General features: G+C 39.1%; 1 protein-coding gene across 1 annotated transcript in view; it reads right to left on the bottom strand.

Moving 5' to 3' along the window:
• Positions 1–525: 525 nt before the first annotated feature.
• LOC149577670 (hexose transporter) overlaps positions 526–20,244 on the bottom strand; it is a 31,575-nt gene continuing 11,856 nt past the window's right edge. Inside the window, exon 2 of the mRNA XM_089824962.1 lies at positions 526–1,049. Within this exon, the coding sequence (XP_089681088.1) occupies positions 873–1,049 (177 nt within the window). The 3' untranslated portion in view covers positions 526–872. The remainder of the gene's footprint in view (positions 1,050–20,244) is intronic.

Below are 20,244 nucleotides of genomic sequence, written 5' to 3'. Positions count from 1 at the left end.
AAAAGGGCTAATCCTGCATAATCTGATGTTCACTATTTTATGGGTTTATTTATTTGAACTACCATTGCCTTTGTGAGTCTAAGTTTGTAACTATTTAACGGTTTGTAAGAAACTTTTTGCATTAGCTCTCTTGTAGAGTTTTCCATTAGGCAGTTGTTTCTGCACTCTGCTTTCCTTTCACTGGGAGCTGTCTTCATAGAAAGTTTAAATGAAGGAAAAACATTTATGTGCGTCTCTTGGCACAATTAGGATCAATCTTTGATTAGCAATCCTTTAAGAGCACTTTTACATTTGCACCTCATACGGCAATCCAGTTTTTTAATTATTGTGACTAGGCTTGTAATCTAGTATTCAAGCACATTTCACCTACTTGGATTTGACTTTCATACACTATTTCTCATTGATCTTTGGTCCTTACCCAGAGATGATTATCAAGTATCACATCTGAAAAGAAATCCATGGTAATCAAATAATTAAAAAAGAGCATGTTGTACAACATATCCAAATAACATTAAGCATGATATCTAACACTATAAAAAAATGATAACTATTTTATGTTGGAAGCTACCTTAGCCGAAGTTGATCTAATTGCTGCAATCTTCATTTTGAATCCACTAATATGCAATTTCATACTGTTAGTGGATTTACTTACAGTAGAAAAAGCCAATATGCACATCACACTCAGCACTTGAAAAAGCAAATAGGTAAAAACAAAGTTCTGCAACCTGCTTCAACTCCTTGTATGCTAGCTAGTTTGCTAGATGGAAATACAAAGAAAATTTGCAATATCAGAAGTGAATCTTAGGACTAGACCAACTTGGCCAACTAAGTACTACATCAGATTTTAATAGCAGCCTTGATGTGAGACTAGTTCATTCAAGACGTTCCTCATCTGTTCCTTGGTATTCAAATATCATTTGATCATCATAATGTTCTTCTAGGTTGTCCTTGGATTGTTTTTCTTTATTGCTAACCTCATCTGTTTTTTTCTGGGTGGTACCAAACTTCTCCTGGAAGGATTCCTGTCTCCTCAACCACATCAAATGTGCCTGCACAAAAAGGACACACACCACCAATCACAAACTCGTGACTATATGGCTCTGTGTAGAATAGAGTTGACATTTTTTATTTCAAGAGATGTCTAAAAAGAGCTATAGTAAACAAGTCAAGTTCATTTTAACAGTGATATCATCATAAATGTAAGCAGAAAACATAATATATAAAATCCAGGTAAGTGACAATGAAACGTATCTGAAAACAACACTAACAACATTGCAAAGTGGAGCATTCTTCAAAGATTTAAAAATAAATAAAAAATATTCAGATGATTATCAACATCATGATCTTATATTTCCAGTTTCCCATTGGCCACCGTAATATCACAATAGAATTTGGTGGTCATTTGCTATATTCAGAAATGTTAACAAATAATATTTGCACGAGACGCTAGTATAAGAACAAGCAATCCATAAACAGGGAGAATATTTCTCATATTGCCATTACAGACAAATATAGAGATATGACTTCAACAGACTGTAAACTCACACTACACACCACCTCAAATGGTTGTCAAATCATCAAAGAAATATGTATATCAAGGAAACAACATAAAGCACCACATCAAAAGAACAGATGAGAAACATGCACGACACATGAGAAAAACAAATCTAAGAAAACTTCAGCTCTAGAGAGCAAATCACTACATGTTCCACCATGTAAAGGTTGAGTACAGATGTTTACAATGCACCAATGACTACAGTGATCTCCTAAAGCAATTCTGAAGCTCCACCAAAATCTACATTCCCACCACGAATGGACTCAACACTCGCAACAGTCTTGAGATGGATTAGGGCTGCCTTGAAAATAAGAGTTGTACAAGTCATGGCAAAGCAATATATGACATTCCTCCATCCTCCATGCACAAAAAAATGGAAAGATCAAATCACAGATTAAAAAAATGCAACAAGAACCCTTTTGCAATTGACATTATCTGTCATTTGCCATTGTATTTGGCACATTAACCACAATATCTGATGAGATCGCCATTGTCAAATGCTAATTTGCTGCATGTACAAACCAATGTATTTGTTGCTTTTACAAACTTTTAAAGTCTGCAAGCTATACCAAAGACTCTTAGAAATATCCCAAGCCATCCCAATCCTTCAGACATGGTTACAACTTAATTTTGTGAAACAGCTAACCAAGAATGATGAACATTGTATCCTAGCGCCTTGTCAACGCTCCAACAAACATAAAATGTCATGACCCCAATGTTCCAATAAACATGAAATGCCATTGTCAAATGCAAATCCGCTGCCTGTACAAACCAGTGTATTTGTTGCTTGTACAAACTTTTAAAATCTGCAAGCTATACCAAAGATCCTTAGAAATATCCCAAACCATCCCGATCCTTCAAACATTATTACAACTTCATTTTGTGAAACAGCTCAGCAAGAATGATGAACATTGTATCCTAGCTCCTTGTCAACACTCCAACAAACATGAAACATCATGACCCCAAAGTTCCTATAGGTTTTCATTTCATTGTTTACCAAATCATGCCGGGGAGGTTAATCCATAAACTAGGGTGGCCATGCCACACAAAAACATCAAATGAATTCAATTGAGAAGGTCTCAAACTACCTCCATAAACCACCTATAAGGGTGTCAATTGCCATGACACATGCCATAATGGACTCAACAGAAAATATCTCAAATACAGAGATGAACAAACTTACATCACAAACTCTGAAGAAACCCTGTAATAGGCAGAAGACTCCAAGAATAATGAATGATGCTCCTCACACCACTAATCTAGAGCCATAGAAGTTACATTTGCCCAATGGGTTTACAAAAATTCCTACATACTATCATATAGGGAAAATGAACATGAAAACTGTCATATGGAGTTTACATGAATTTGGGAATTCTTCCTCTCTTTCTGTAGGTTCGGAGAAAATAAGTTTCCTCACACTCCAAGTTCGATCAAAATCTTCTTGTTCACTGCAAAGTGCTTATGTGATTTGTGCCTAAACAGAATGAGAGCCTGCCTAAATTCAGAATGCCACAAATGTCTTGATCACATGGTTTTGGGGCTTCTCTATCACTGCTATACGTATATGGTTCCATAATGACAAAGGATCTTTTCTTGGCCATTCTTTGTACAGGGCAGTGTAAGGGATCAGCTGTTGTGTGCCATCATTTTGTAAGCTAAGGGGATGTTTTGCATCACTCTGATAAGTAGTATTCAAGCAAAGACAGCTCCATGGCTATCTAGAATGTCTCAGGGGATTGTGTGCATGTTGCAAAACATATTTGCTGACTTCCTGTGTTATGGATTAGTTGGTGTCACAGCACTGTAAGATCCCTACAAGGGCTTTGTAGTGATCTTTTAGTTATTGCACCTGGAAAGTTTCCAAGAAATATTTGAAGTAGATCCAACTGTGTGATTATTTTTCATATTGCCAATCTGTAAATGTGTGGACTTCTAGTTCCAATTTGCATGTATTCATAATAATGTTTCCCTTGTCATTATAAACTTTGACCCTGCTTCCCAATTAACAGGCACTGGTCTAAATGGTGACATGTCCCTTCCCTACTGAGGTTTCCTCCAATCCAATTTGCATATATTCATACAAACGTTTCCCCCTTCTTTATAGACTTTGACCCTGCTACCCAATTAATAGGCACTGATCTATATCTGTCTAACATCCTGTAGATTGAGTTGTTCCACTACAACATACAGAATTAAACACTCAATGTTTCAAGATGAAACACTAAATACTCAATTATCTCTTGAATAAAGTCACTTTTTATGCAAAGATTGCAAAGAAAGATCACAAGTTCACTTCAAGGTTCCTTGTATTGTGGATACTCACTCAATTGAAATGATGTGATTTGCTGGATCACTATGATGACTTAATGTTGATTCTCAAGACTTGTCAATAGGATTCTAAAGATTTGGCTTCACAATGTGCAATGAAAATATAATTTGATTTTCCAACTTTCCAACTTCAACTTAAGTTTTCTAACTTCTACTACTTCTACTTCTACTTCTAACTACCGATGCAAGAAAGTATGAATGAACTTGGATTCTACTAGATGCAATCTTGTTAGTGACTCCACTCACCTGGTGCAAGCTTCTAAGGTATATCCAAATGATTTTCCAACCAATACCTCCTCACTAATCCCATCAATGGATGCAAACTAAAGATTAAGTATCAATTGGAGTTGAGTAAATTCAATTACTAGCTAACCACACACGGCACACAATCAACAAGCGGCTAGTGGCTTGGTTTACATTCGAGTCAAGCAAGTAAGCATTCACCATTTCTCTTATCCAGCTATACTACTTAAGGCAAATTCTAACTTAACAACTTGAAATCCAATCCATTCTAAGTGAAGAAGTGAAGGAACCATGCAATACTCCAAAAAGATCACAATAATTCACTATGCAAATGCAACAATTAATAATACAGAGAATTTGGTAATATACTGGCAACGATTCTTCAACATAAATGTCTTACATGATGTGAGCAAGCATTTGTATAGGGGCTCAATTATAATGAATGACCAAGATTAATTTGAAATCAAGGGCTAAGATTAATCCACATAGGCCCTAGTGAGGGTTTCATAACCATTCTACAAATATTAAATGCCCACCCAATTACAAGTAAGCTGGGCTAACAGACAAATTGCATTGTTTGTCAAGGATCAATGCAAAAATAGAATAGGCATAACAACTAGATATGGTGCACCAATAAATGGACCAATGAGAGTTTGTAGAAGCCACCAACTAGTCAACCAATGAGAGATTTCAAATGCTTCCAAGAGCCAATCAGAAAGAAGGCCACGTGGGTCTATCCCACTTGGCACCAAATAGGCCAATCAAAATCAGATATTTATCTATCAATCAATAAGCAGATTTAGGGCCATTTGGACCTATGCCACCTCATTGCTTTGGTAATTGTGCTCCTCGTCCTGTTTTTCTTTCTCACATTCAATGAACCTAGGTCCTAGACACAATCTCACTAATCATCTCCATGGGGTCACTTGACGTCAATCCAAGCCTATATTCATAGTAGTCCGCCTCACTAGTATAAGTAGAACATGATTTCTTCCAGTCAACTGTTTTACACAGAGTCATGAAGGCCACAAATTTTGCAGCTGCATCTAAATGCTCAAAACACAAGCAGATTTCCTTCCAAAAACTAAATCTCCTTCACCTTTCCTTGAATTTCTTCCATACTTATCCTCTAATCATCATCTACCTTCAAGCAAAATTTAGATTGCACATTTCCAAGTAACTCATTCTTTACCTCCGAAATGGTGTCTCTTGTAGCTGAGCAATCAAATTCTACTTGTACAAGTACATCACCGCTTGATGTCATGCAAGGAAATCAACCTTTCGTCCTATTTCCAACACTCAATCTTTAATCAGTGTATGTAATGGTATCTCCATGAGAGCTTGTAAATGATAAATCTTTGCATTGCTTCAATATCTCTTGGTTTTGTTCCTAAAGAGAGAGCATGGTATAATAAGTCTTCATGAACATGTTTGCTTTTCTCTAATACCAATGCCACCATCACTTTGCCTCTTGCCTTGTAAGTCAAACTTCTTCAAGTCCTGTCATAGATGTGTTGGAACTAAGCATAGCAGGAATGAAAGTTGGATCAACTTGCTGAAGTGGGTTCATTATCTATCGAAGACTCTCTTTCAACCTTTTGTTTCGTGTTTATACTTTCTTTTCTTTTCCACTTCCTTGTTTGTTTTGTCTTCTAGAGCTTTAATGAATCCATGAGCTTCCTCAACTTCTTGTTTCTTGGTGGTTTACCCCAATTCATATTCCTCTATGTCATAATCTCCTAGCTTAATCTCTCCCCTCACCTTGTCTACCTTTAGGATTGCAACTTAAGCAACGCAAGTTCCCGAAGCATCCTTTGTGACTTGATAGAATCTCTTAGCTGGCACTTTATCCTTTTCACTATCATCTCTCCTTACTATCTCTTCTACACTATTAACAGGTTTCTCAATTGCAACCAATTTCACCACTTGATTTAGTAGCCATGCTGGTGGTGTGATCTCTCTTAGTCCATCTATTTTCTCTTCTTCCTGGTTTTGTTCTTGAATTTCTTAATTTTCCTCCTCTTGTAACTTCCTGAAGCATCCTTTGTAACTTGATAGAATCTCTTGGGACTTTGTCCTTTTCACTATCATCTCTCCTTACAATCTCTTCTACACTAAACGTGTTGCTCAGCTGTAACCTGTTTCACCACTTGATTTAGTACCCATGTTGGCATTGTGGTCTCTCCTAGTCCATATCTTATTTTCTCTTCTTCCTGGTTTTGTTCATGAATTTCTTGATTGATTTCTTGATTTGCCTCCACTTCTTGTTGAATCTCTCCATCTCTTGAAATTGCCTCCAAATCAATAATCTCATTCTGTCCATCTTGATGTTCTTGGTTCTGATGAAGGGGAGCGTCTATCTCTTGCTCATTGTTAGTGTAAATAATTATTATTTACACTTTACTTAAGTTTACTTAAGATAAAATGTATTATTTTATTATTTATTAGCTTAGACACCTTGGAGTATGCGCACTCATATGAGTTGTCAAGTTGACAACACAGGAGTACGCGACTCTAGTTTAGCACATGGTGTCTACAACACAGGAGTTAGCATCTAATTTAAGCACATGGTGTCTACAACATCTCTACACGTGAGACACCTTGTCATACTTATCCTCTAATTGATGCACGTATATACATGCACAATGGAGGACATGTGCTTAGTTGTCATGCTTATCTCCTAGTTCATTCTAGACACATTCTAGATGCATCCTAGAGGCCTTTATATATAGGCATCTCTAGTGTACTATACAATCAATTGAATATCATATGGTTATTCTAATCATACTTCATTTGGTCTATTGTGCTAGTTATTGTGCTTCTTGGTCTTGGGTGAATTTTGCCCTAAGGAAAATTCTTACATGGTATCAAAGCCATAGGAGCTTCATTTCATAGCCATTGGAGACCGATCTTGATTCACCTCTCGGAGGACACCTCGATCCATCTCCGAAGTATCTGTAGATATTGGGAGCATCTAGAGCTAAAGCAGACCTCACCATAGCGTCCGGAGCATCGATTCGATGAAAATAAACTATAAATTGCCTATATCGGGCCATAGTCGATTTTGAGGCAAAAAAAATTTGCAAACCGACACCTAAAGGCCCAATTTGCAAATCCAGTATGATCTATTAGATCTGCAATTTATTTTATTTTCAAATCTATATTTATTTTTCTCTGCAATTTTTCGGGTATGTTTTCGGAAATTTTTTAAGCCAGTAGGGCCTGCAGAGATTTTTTTTTTTTTTTTGCAAGAACTGGGTGGTGAAATCCTGGCCCCTACAGTTGATTCGGGAATATTCTGTGAATTTCAGCATATTCTCTATGCAAATTTGGCAGTTTAATTCACAAAGCCGGGCCGCAACATACAATTTCCAACAACAAGCGACATCAGGCTTCATATCATGGCAGCCAACCTCCACAATTCGGCCAAATCACATTAACCCGATGACCTTTGTTATCACAGCAATCGTCAGCTTCCATTTTTAAACATCACTTTGCACCATATTCTGGTGCATGTGGGACTAACCCATTGTACAGTTGGTGTTCAAATTCCATTACTGGCAAGCTTTCACCGCGATTGCCTTAATTTTCGGCTTACAACTCCTCACGGGTGTGGCGTTTCAAACCCAATCATCACTGCACATCCCGCCACGTGGTGTACACGAAACCTGACCACGTGACGACTCTGCACACGCCAACAGATAGCAAACCCGTCCACATTGAACACAGATTAGACACGTGTCAGCCCGAGGACCTCCAGCGCAGCAATCTGACACGTCGACCGTACCCTCCACGTAGGCGAACAGTCAGCAAGGCCACGCCATTTTTTTCGTACCGTCCATACAGGACACGTTAGCACTGATATCACCAAGGGCCGGATTGTTTGTTGACGTCAGCAGTTCACTATGTTAAAATTGACAGTCGTCTGACCATCATCCGAAGGCCAAATAGAACTGCTGCGACGGTCATTTGGACATCAAATTTAACCTCATGTTTTGCTGATCAGACCCCTCCCCAGATTCATTTTTTATTTGACAATCCGACTTTGGGAGGTCATATCTCAGTCATCCGGGCTCCAAATCAGGTGCAATTTTTTTTAATTTTAGCTAGAATTTCTTAAATTTTTCAGTGGTGCAGTTCTTTTCTTATTTTGGTGCACGGATTTGTCAAAAATTTCAGTTTTTCATGACTGTACCTGTCCAATCTTGCATTTTGCAACTTCAATTGCTCCATACGAGCTCATCTGGACTCCAAATCAGGTTTCGTTTTTTTTTAAAGTGCGTAATTTTTCGTCTACTTTCTAGATCTGCAATCAAGTTATAGGTTTGTGTGGACAAAAAGATCACTTTTAGAAATAGGTCCTTTCTTTGCATTGCATTGCTTCAAATTTGTTACACATTGTAAAGTTCCAGATTTATACTCCAAAAGGACGTAGTAACAAGCAAAATCAGAAGTCCACTAAGGCCAAAATTGGCAAGTGGTCATTGTAAATGCACTAAGTATAAAGTGCCAAAATCTTTCATTCGAGGGGGTTTCTTGATTGAGTGAAAAGAGTGTGGGGGGGGGTGGGTGGGGCGGGGGGGGGCGGGGGGGTGTGTTTCTTGGTGTTGTGTTCCTCTTTTCCTGTTGTTTTCTTTCATTTCTTACATCATGGGAAATCTTAAGTTTCCAAAATTAACACCACATAACTATACCACATGGTCTATTAAAATGTGGCGTCAATTAATGCATAATGAAATTTCTCAATATGTTGATGGTACCCTTCCTAAACCAACAGGTGATCAAGTATCTAAAAGTGATATTACTGTTTGGGAAACGACAGATAGGAAAGCCCTAGGTGTTAGGGGTTGAAAAAAAAATCTTCTATTAAATCTAGAAGTATAAGGCATCCAAGGAAGCATGGGATGCTCCCAAAAACCTATATGGTAAAGTGACTAAGAAGGATGTTTACAAAATTGAAGATGAGCTTGTCTCCCTAGATCCTAGGACATTTGATTCTATACAGGATTTCATCATTAAGGTGAATGAATTAAGAACAAAGTTTGATGATTGTGGTAGTCTGATTAAAGATGACAGGTTAATCTATATCATTCATAATAAGCTGCCATCTGAGTACTCCATATTTGTTTCTTCTTACAACACCACGAAGACTACATTAGGGGCTGCCTATTAGAAAGTCACTTTTGATGGTTATGCTCAACTGTTGGACGATGAAGAAAGGAAGTCGCAATCAATGGAAATTCTCAAGTCGTTTAAGTCTATGGCATTGGTGGCTAATAATGAGGGTTCTCAAAATTCAGCTGCTTAAACTTCAAATAAAGGAAAGGGGAAAAAGAGAAAGTGGAAGAATAACAAACAAGAGGATACAGAAAAGACAACACCACCATCAAATCAACAAGGCAAGTCTTCCTCGAATACAAATAAGAAGGGGGGCACTAATCAGGAGAAGAAAAAGTGTGCCTATTGCAAGAAGTTGGGTCATGATGAACATTAGTGTTATCATACGAAGATAGATGAGTTAACAAACATCATGAAGAAACACAATGTTCCACCACCTAGTGCTTATAAGGAGAAAGGATTCTACGGGCAAAGGGCATACTTTATTCACAAACACTATTAGTCAGGGAGAATGGATCATAGATTCAGGTGCCACACATCATATGAGTGCGTCAAAAAGAGATTTTTCTTCTACGACACATTCAGAGGTACCACACATCTTCATAGGTGATGACACTAAGGTGGAAGTTGAAGGCAAAGGTGAAGTTGAGTTGGACAACGGAGCCTTCAAGGATGTTCTATATGTTCCTAATCTTACCTCCAACCTCCTTTCAATCTACCAAATGACTCACTATGGAGGTGGAAATAAAGTTGAATTTCTTCCAGATTCAGTGGTAGTGAAAAGCATTAAGGATGACTCTATGATTGCAATTGGGCAAGCTAATCATGATTCAAGGCTTTACACTTTCTCCTCCTTTGTGCCAAAATCAAATGCACAAGCCTTGTTATTACATTCAAATGCAGAAAGTAAACTTTGGCATGGAGATTTGGACATCTCAACTATAGATATCTTCAGCAGCTTAGCAGCAAGAAAATGGTCAATGGTCTACCTCAAGTTCAATTTTCAGAAGGTGTTTGTTCAAGTTGCTCACTTGGGAAACATCCAGAAAAACTGTATGAAAAGGGGAAGTCTTGGAGAGCACAATGTGTTCTTGAATTGGTTCGTAGTGATGTGGCAGGCCCATTTCCAATGCCATCATTTGGCAAGTCTCACTATGTCCTCATCTTTATAGATGACTACTTTCGCTTTACTTGGGTCTTCTTCATGGCTCATATAAGTGAAGTATTTGAAAAAATTCTCAGCTTCAAGGCTCAAGTGGAAAAGCAGTAAGAAAAAGCCATCAAAGCTCTTCGCACATATAATGGGGGGGATTATGCGAACTCAAGACTGATAGACTTTTGCACTCAAGGAGGAATTGACCTTCAGCACTCACTACCCTATATGCCACAGCATAATGGTGTTGCCGAAAGGAAAAGTAGAACTCTCAAGGAGATGACCACTTGCATGCTACAAAACAAGTCTCTTGATCAAGTCTTTTGGGCTGAAGCAATGAATTGTGCTAACTACATCCAAAATAGAAGTCCTCACAAAGCTTTGGATGGTGTAACTCCTTTTGAAGCATGGACTGGCAAGAAACCTACGGTTAAGCACTTCATAGTCCTTGGTTGTCCAGCATGGGCACGAATACCTCCACAGAAACGCAAGGCATTGGAAGCACAAAGCAAACCTTGCATCTTTGTTGGATATGCAGACTCGCATAAAGCCTATAAGTTAATGGATCCAAAGACACATGATATATTCTATGAGAGGACTATACATTTTGAAGAAAGTTGTCCAAGCTTTTCTTCTTCAACTCCTCCTTCTTCCTCCTTCATTGAAGAGAATGATAGTGATAACAGTGACTTGGGAGATGCGCATCCCCGACCCACACAGAGGCATCAGCCAGTTGAAGTTGAGGATACTCTTACATCTTCTTCCACTAGACCTAGATGGGCTAAGAAGACATTGGATTCGGTAGGACCATTGGCAGGGAATCCTTCTAATACATGGAGGACAAGATCACAGCACAATTCACTCCCACATGCTTATATTACAGTTGCTTCAAATCAACAGTCATTCAAAGAAGCATCAAGTATTCCAAAATGGGATAAGACAATGGAGGAAGAATATAACTCTTATGAGAAATGATACATGGGACTTAGTCCCTCTTCCTAAGGGAAGAAAATTGGTTCGGTGTAAGTGGATCTATAGGACAAAATTTGCAACAGATGGCAGTGTTGAAAGATCCCTGATGGATCTCTTCTGCTGATCTGCTGTAAATTTATATTTTTAAATTTGCTTTCCTTCTTTATTAAAATTTTCTTGCAGAGCTAGATAGAAGTTGCAAAGGGGTTTGATTGTTTTGTATTTGTTATGATTTTCAATAAGTAATAACAAAAGTACAATAACATGAACCAATTCTGAAAATGTATTCCAAATATATTTAAAACAAAGTCGCTTCAACCAGATTTTCCTGAATATATGCCTAATAAGTAACCAAATGAAGATTTATAATCATATCCAAATGAATACAAACAAGGACAAAGCCAACCTGAAGGCATGAATGAGAAATATGAGCCCAGAAAAAAGTTACGGCCAGATTCCAGCTCTTCAAGTGCTACATGTGGGAAAGAATATGGCTGCCAAGCGCGGCCGTATAGCTGCAAAGTGCCCACACATGGATAAAATGTCCAAACCCCAGCTAGAACTCTAACTCAATATTGCGTTCCCCTGAAGAAACAATACACAATCTCCAAGATGCTTCTGATTGCTAAGAATCCAAAACACTATTTTGGGGGGCTACGTCTCAAACAGGCAAAGCAAGTCGGTTTGGCATCCCAAATGCTAAAAGCTCAATCAAAGCCCAAAACCCAAATCCAAAATGTAATATGTCAATAATGCCTTCAAACTTTGTCTGTATCTCCTTATAACCCACCAAACTTAGCTCAAACCCTAAAAGTGTCTCCATGTGGTGTTGTGTTATGAAATAATATATTTCTCATTTTTAAAGTGGTCAAGTATCCAGAAAATGACATTTTTCCCAATTGAAAGAAATCTGTTCAGCGATATGCTCTAAGTCAAAAGAGAAATATTTAGAAAAGTTCAAGACCTTTCCAATGAGCTATTACACCAAGGGATAAGCAATCCAGATGAGGCAAAAAAACCCCTTATTACTCCAAAATGGCTATAACTTAGCCTTATTTAAATTATTATAATGCTAACTTAGGAGAATATTTAAATATATTAAAATATTTCTCAAATAGCGAACTGATAGCCAAAACACCTCTACAAGGTGAAACTGAACTTGTCACCTCCTATGACTGATTTCAGATAATCTGAAATAACTGACAGTCTCATTCCTCAAAATTAGGGATACTCCTAAAAAATAGGAACGTCTCCGAATCTCCCGAAACTGAAACCATAGAATGATCTCGTAGAGACTCAAGACTATAAACCATCTCCACCTCCTAAAATGTAGGGAACTCCTCCTACAATTAAGGAACCACTCTCAACTGCCCTCCTACTGTCTGAAACTCCAAATCCGAACATTGTATACCCTGACTGAGTCTCTAAACACCACTACCAGCCTACGAGACTCCCTAATAGGCTAACTCCCACGTCCTGCTGGATAGAGCTAAAAGAGGGGACATGACAGTCCTCCCCTCTCGGAGATGCTTGCCCACAAGCAATACAACACTAATCCTCCACTATCCCAAGCAATCCAAATACAGAGCACTGATCGACCCCAAACCTGAAGTGTCTCGTCAGGACAAACATACTCCCCACTGTAAGGTGTAGAAGTGAAGTAGATCGCATCGTCACAGTAGAGTATCCACCCTTGAATACCCTCGCAACCAAGAATCCAAACAAATGGCCATCCTGTCCTACTATCAAAATTCAAACCAGTAGCTGGTCCCAAAACAATCCTGTTATGCAACCTGTCCCAAACCTCATACAATCCCCGTGGCAAATCTAAGGCACCCACTCCTATGTGTTGAGATATTGAGGGACATGGGGTTATGATCAAATCACTATTACTATCTAAGTCCTGATCAGTAATCATACTCCTAGCTGATCCACCCTGAGACGGAAGTGGGCATGCCTTGAGCACAATCTTCCTTCTCCCAACCATAAACTCCAATTGTCTCGTCCTGAAATCTTAGTTGTATCTCCCCAAGTATTGCAACCACTGTACACCCAAAACTACATCCGTGCCCCCTAGATCACACATGTAAAAGTCATCTATCAAGGTGTATCCCTTCATGCCTATGCTCAACTGTGGGATACCCTTGACGCATTGCAAAGTAAGACCATTGGCAACACTCACATCAATTCCTAGAAAATTCTATGCTTGCATACCACATTGATCTACCATTCTTGTATTTATAAAATTGTGTTGACCCACTGTCCACCAAACAATACACAGTATGCCCATGGATCATACCCGAGACGTAGAAGAGGTGAATCATCAGTGCACCTGACAACGTAGCCATAGTCCCATGTGTTGCAACTGCTACCTTAGCATCTTCAAGCTCAATTTGGACACCATCATCTTTGTCATTTATATCCCAAACCTCCTCATCGTCCGCATCTGATATGACCTCAATAAGATGTGCCTTTCCCTACCCAAGGCACCTATGTCCCGATACCCATGGCATCTTACAAAGAAAAACATAATTTCCTCCTCCTTAGTTCATTTCTAGAATCTAGGTCTACTTTGGGAGGTGGAGGCGACATGTCCTTAGCCTGTCAAGAAGGTCTCTGTGGTGCCTGTATATTCCCCGAAGGTTTCTTATCAGTCTGATAAGAGGAAGGAGTGGTGTCCAGTCTCAATGTCAAATCAATAGCATCCTTAAGAGTGGCCGGCTGGAAAGTACAAACCAATCCCTTAAGCTTGTCCTGCAATCCCTCAATCAATAGCATCACACTACGCTTCTAGGGCATATCTGGTCCCATAACCGCAATACGCTGAAACTCATTAATATAAGCGTCTGCATGACCAGTTTGTCTCAAATGAGCCAACTCTCTATAGTAAATTTTTGTATCCTTACAGTCAAACCATGTAATGAGTCGCTCAGTAAACTCAGCATAGGAATGCACTAAGGCATGATCCTAGGTAACCAATCCATGGTGCCACCAATCATAGGCAATCCCCTCTAGATGCAACACAACAAACTGAATAGCCTCACCCGCAGGCATGGGCCATAATGAAAGATATATATCCAGCTTGTGAACCCAAGCTCGTGCACTCGTATCTCCTAAGCCATTATATTTAGCCAATGTGATCTTCCCAGTAGCTCTATTGAGATCATAGTTCTGCTACTGCTGTGGTGGTCTATAACCACGATCTCCCCTGAACCTAGTTGTATCTCTACATTGTGCACAATACTGGGGAAGAGGGAAGACATCCCTAACCTCAGGGAGTAGAGCTCTCCACTCAGCTATGGTTGCCAAAACTGACTGCTGGAACCCCACCTCTGGTGGTTCCACCTCTGTTGGTTGTTCACCTGGTATGAACTGAGCAAGCTATGGTCTATTTGTAGTAGGTGTACGATGGCGATGCCGCCTAGACGAATGAAGGGAGGTCCCAACTAAAGAATGGGACTGATGGTTGTGTTGACTACCAGCCACTGAAACTGATCTACTTCGCCTACCTCTGTGTCCATCCATCTTCAAACGATCCAAAGTATTTTGTAATCTGTCTAAAGCCTGGGTGATCCTGGGCTGAGTAGTGATTAGGGTCCGCACCATCTCTCTCTCTTCATCATCCTAATTCCCTCTGTCGCCCACCTGTTATTCTGCCATAATAAGTTCCTGGTCTATTCCAAACCCTTGCTCAAGTTGAGCTCTCCTGCGCGTATAAAATCTATGTATCTCAACTCTTGGGTGCATAGATTTGTATTCAGTCCACCAACTAGTGACTACCTAGATGCTAATATGAATTATCAAAACTTTTGATCCAGTACCTAGATGCCAAAATGAATTATTAAAACTTTCTAGCCAATACCCAGATGCCAAAATGAATTATCACAACTTTTTAACCAATACCTAGATGCTGAAATGAATTATCAAGACTTTTGCTGAAATCTGTTGTGACAATTTCTCACAGACCCTACAGGCTAGCAAGATGTAAGCTCTGATACCACTGAAAGATCCCTGATGGATCTCTTCTGTTGATCTGCTGTAAATTTATATTTTTAAATTTGTTTTCCCTGTTTATTAAAATTTGCTTGCAGAGCTAGACAGAAGTTGCAGAAGGGTTTGATTGTTTTGTATTTTTGATGATTTTCAATAAGTAATAACAGAAGTACAATAACATGAACCAATTCTGAAAATGTATTCCAAATATATTTAAAACAAAGTCGCTTTAAGCAAACTTTCCTGAATATACGCTTAATAAGTAACCAAATGAAGATTTATAATCATATCCAGATGAATACAACCAAGGACAAAGCCAACCTGAAGGCGTGAATGAGAAATATGAGCCCAGAAAGAAGTTACAGCCAGATTCCAGCTCTTCAAGTGCTGCACGTGGGAAAGAATATGGCTGCCAAGCGCGGCCGTACAGCTATAAAGTGCCCACACATGGATAAAATGTCCAAACCCCAGCTAGAACTCTAACTCAATATTGTGTTCCCCTGAAGAAACAATACACAATCTCCAAGATACTTTTGATTGCTAAGAATCCAAACCACTATTTTGGGGGGCTACGTCCCAAACAGGGAAAGCAAGTCGGTTTGGCGTCCCAAATGCTGAAAGCTCAATCAGAGCCCAAAACCCAAATCCAAAATGTAATATGTCAATAATGCCTTCAAACTTTGTCTTTATCTCCTTATAACCCACCAAACTTAGCTCAAACCCTAAAAGTGTCTCCATGTGGCGTTGTGTTATGAAATAATATATTTCTCATTTTTAAAGTGGTCAAGTATCCAGAAAATGACCTTTTTCCCAATAGAAAGAAATCCATTCACCGAAATGCTCTAAGTCAAAAGAGAAATATTTAGAAAAGTTCAAGACCTTTCCAACGAGCTATTACACCAAGGGATAAGCAATCCAAATGAGGCAAAAAAACCCTTATTACTCCAAAATGGCTATAACTTAGCCTTATTTTAATTATTAAAATGCTAACTTAAGAGAATATTTAAATATATTAGTATTTTCCAAATAGCGAACTGATAGCCAAAACACCTCTACAAGGTGAAACTGAACTTGTCACCTCCTGTGACTGATGCTGGATAATCTAAAATAGCTGACAGTCTCATTCCTCAAAATTAGGGATACTCCTTAAAAATAGGAACGTCTCTAAATCTCCCAAAACTGAAACCATAGAATGATCTCGTAGAGACTCAAGACTATAAACCATCTCCACCTCCTAAAATATAGGGAAATCCTCCCACAATTAAGGAACCACTCTCAACTACCCTCCTACTGTCTGAAACTCCAGATCCGAACACTATATACCCTGACTGAGTCTCTAAACACCACTGCCAGCCTACGAGACTCCCTGATAGGCTAACTCACACGCCCTACTAGAGAGAGCTAAAAGAGGGGACATGACAAGTGTGGATAAACATAAGGCTCGACTTGTTGCAAAAGGTTTTTCACAAGTACCAGGCATTGACTATAATGAGACCTTTGCACCAATGGCGAAGATGAACTCCATTCGCTTGACCATAGCTATAGCAGCAGCTCAGGGATGGGTTGTTCATCAAATGGATGTGAAGAGCGCATTTTTGAATGGTGATCAATATGAGTAGATATATATGGAGCAACCACAGGGATTCATACAGGATGCTACCTTGGTTTGCAAATTGAAGAAGTGCTTGGTACGCCAAGATGGATTCCTTCCTTCTCTCAAAAAGCTTCACCAGATCTCATTCTGATCCAAATGTTTACATTCTTCAGAGGGATGATTCACATTTGCTCCTTGTACTCTATGTGGATGACTTGATCATTACAGGAAGTACTGCATCCATCATCAACAATGTTAAGGCTACTTTGCAGGACAGGTTTGTGATGATAGACTTGGGTCTCCTTCACCATTTCCTTGGTATAGAGATACATCAATCTTCATCAGGGATCACACTATCACAGCCCAAGTATGCTCTTGATCTTCTAGCTCGGTTTCACGAGTAACTGCAAGGCTACATCTACCCCATTCGTTTCAGGTGTTAAGTTCGAAACAAAGTGTTCCTCTCCACTTGTTGATGCGACTCTGTATAGACAGTTGGTGGGAAGCCTGATCTACTTGAATACATACACACCCTGATATTTCATTTGCAATTGGCATGGTTTCTCGCTTCATGCAAGAGCCCCATAAACTTCATTGGAAGGCAGCCAAACGCATCCTACATTACATCCAGGGTACACATACATATGGGATACACTATGCAACTAGTACAGGACTTCAGTTAGTGGGTTATACAAACTCAGACTATGGAGGGGACCTTGATTCTCGCAAGTCTACTTCAGGATATATGTTTCATCTTGGTTTCGGCCCCATTTGTTGGCAGAGTAAAAAGCAGAACAATATTGCTCTTTCATCAACTGAGGCCGAGTATCGAGGAGTTGTTAATGCGGCAACAAAAGCTATTTGGTTGCAACAGATCCTGAAGGAGTCTGGTTTTAATTCCTCGACCCACCATCATACATTGTGATAACCAAAGTACTATTGAGATCTCAAAACATCCAGTTCAGCATCAGCGGACAAAACATATTGAGGTTCATATGCACTACATCAGAGCGTTGATTCATGAGCAGGTCATTACACTGCAGTATTGTCCTACTGAGCAGTCAATAGCCGACATCTTCACCAAGCCCTTCACAGAGGTCAAGTCTTCATTTGCGAGATCTCTTGGAGGTGAGGGATTTTTCACCAGGGGGGGTCACATGATCCTTCTCTTCTCTATTGTACATATCTCTCTTTTTGGGGGAGCGTTTTTTCCCATGAGGTTTACCCTCTCTCCGTTTTCAGAGAGATTTTCTTGCATTATACAGCATTGTATTATGTACATGGGTACCTAACATGGCCTAGTAGTCGAGACCCATTATGCATTTCATCATAGATTTTGAGCTTAAGTGCATTCCCCTAAGTTGCACTTAAGGGAGGTGTTAATGTAAATAATTATTATTTAGACTTAAGTTTACTTAGGATAAATGCATTATTTTATTATTTATTAGGTTAGACACCTTGAAGTATGCGCACTCATATGAGTTGTCATGTTGACAACACAGGAGTATGCAACTCTAATTTAGCACATGGTGTCGACAACACAGGAGTTAGCATCTAATTTAAGCACATGGTGCCTACAACATCTCTACATGTGAGACACCTTGTCATACTTATTCTCTCATTGATGCACGTATACTCATGCACAGTGGAGGGCGTGTGCTTAATTGTCATGCTTATCTCCTAGTTCATTCTAGACACATTCTAGATACCTCTTAGAGGCCTTTATATATAGGCACCTCTAGTGTACTATACAATCAATTGAATATCATATGGTTATTCTAATCATACCTCATTTGGTCTATTGTGCTAGTTATTGTGCTTCTTGGTCTTGGGTGGATTTTGCCCTAAGGCAAATTCTTACACACGTCATGATCCAATGGGACATGGCTAGAGCTCTTGATGAAGGCACAATCCAAGACCAAAATGAACACAACAAGAAAAGGGAAATATTATTATCAGAAGTGATCCGCTATTAGACTCAATACACTGAAAATAGACTCAAAGACATGCCCTATGGAACTAATCCTCCTCACAGTACACTCTCCCAAACTCCACCAAAAACTGCCTTTACAATGCCAGAAATGTCCTTAAGTACCCAAATTAGGTTTAGGGTTACAAATACATTCTAGAATATGCCATTTGACATCCACCGCAACAATATAAGATTCTAGAAAACACGCCAGAAGTCTATGTAAAATTAGACGAATCCAGAAATGGTAGTCCAACTTCCGGGAGGCATAACTTTTGATCCATGACTCTGATTGACGAACCTTTTACATTTCCGAAAAGCTCTCCAAACGCTCTATAGCCCTGTGAATGAGCTTAGCTCATCCCCTATTTTTCAGGCCCGTACGAGACCGTGCAGTGCCTCAAATCTGACTTTGAAGTGCTCTTAGGAAGTCTCCAGGCAACTTAAAACTGCAATAACTTTCAAACCGTAAAACCTTTTGACCTGATTCTTTTTCTAGAGTGCTTTAAATTACAAGTATAATTATCCCTCCAACTTATACCCTCTAACTCATTATGATTATGGCTCAATTACAAAATAACCTATTTTTTACATTGGCACATATCCCAAGGTGCTCAAGAACTCTAACCCAGAAAACCAATAGTGGAACTATGAGAGTTGGAATCTTTATTTGACCCAAATTTGTATCTAGAAATGAAAACACTTTAAACAGAAACTAACACTAAGCATATTTTTGGGCGATACAGAATTGTCCTTACACCACTGGATGCTCTTGCATCAGCTCTTACTAGTTGCTCACTCATTGGCAACTAGAACTGGCACTTCTTTCTCTCACTCATTGGCAACTAGAACTGGCACTTCTTTCTCTACTGCTTGCCTTGGTGTTATGTCTTCTGTTGGATGTCTTTGTTTCTTTTGTTGTGATTCCTGGTTGATTATAGTCTTCCTTTTCTTATTGTTCGCTCGTGGAGACCTACTACCATCTCGTTCACTATTTTGACTCTCAAAGCCAACACTTGTCCCCTATGGCTATCCAGGAGACTCCTTAGATTCAATTATGTCCTTCATGAGCTCATAAGTCAATGGAAAACAAGTTATTCGTCTCCGAAACCAAACTTCAGCGAATGTTTAATTGTTACAATAAGTGCATCCAAACTTTTTCACTCTTATTATCTATCCAACCAATGTGAGGAATACCATCTTTCCTTGCTATCTCATAATCCAGCTGAAAACACTATCTATCATCTTCCACTTGATCATGAATCTGTCTCCACTTGATTGCTCCAATCAACTCTACTCACATTCTTGATAATAATCTT

Source organism: Cupressus sempervirens, chromosome 1, assembly GCF_028749045.1.
Source record: "Cupressus sempervirens isolate cs-2001-9-10 chromosome 1, ASM2874904v1, whole genome shotgun sequence".
NCBI classification, from domain to species: domain Eukaryota; kingdom Viridiplantae; phylum Streptophyta; class Pinopsida; order Cupressales; family Cupressaceae; genus Cupressus; species Cupressus sempervirens.
This window is presented reverse-complemented; position numbering and strand designations above follow the sequence as displayed.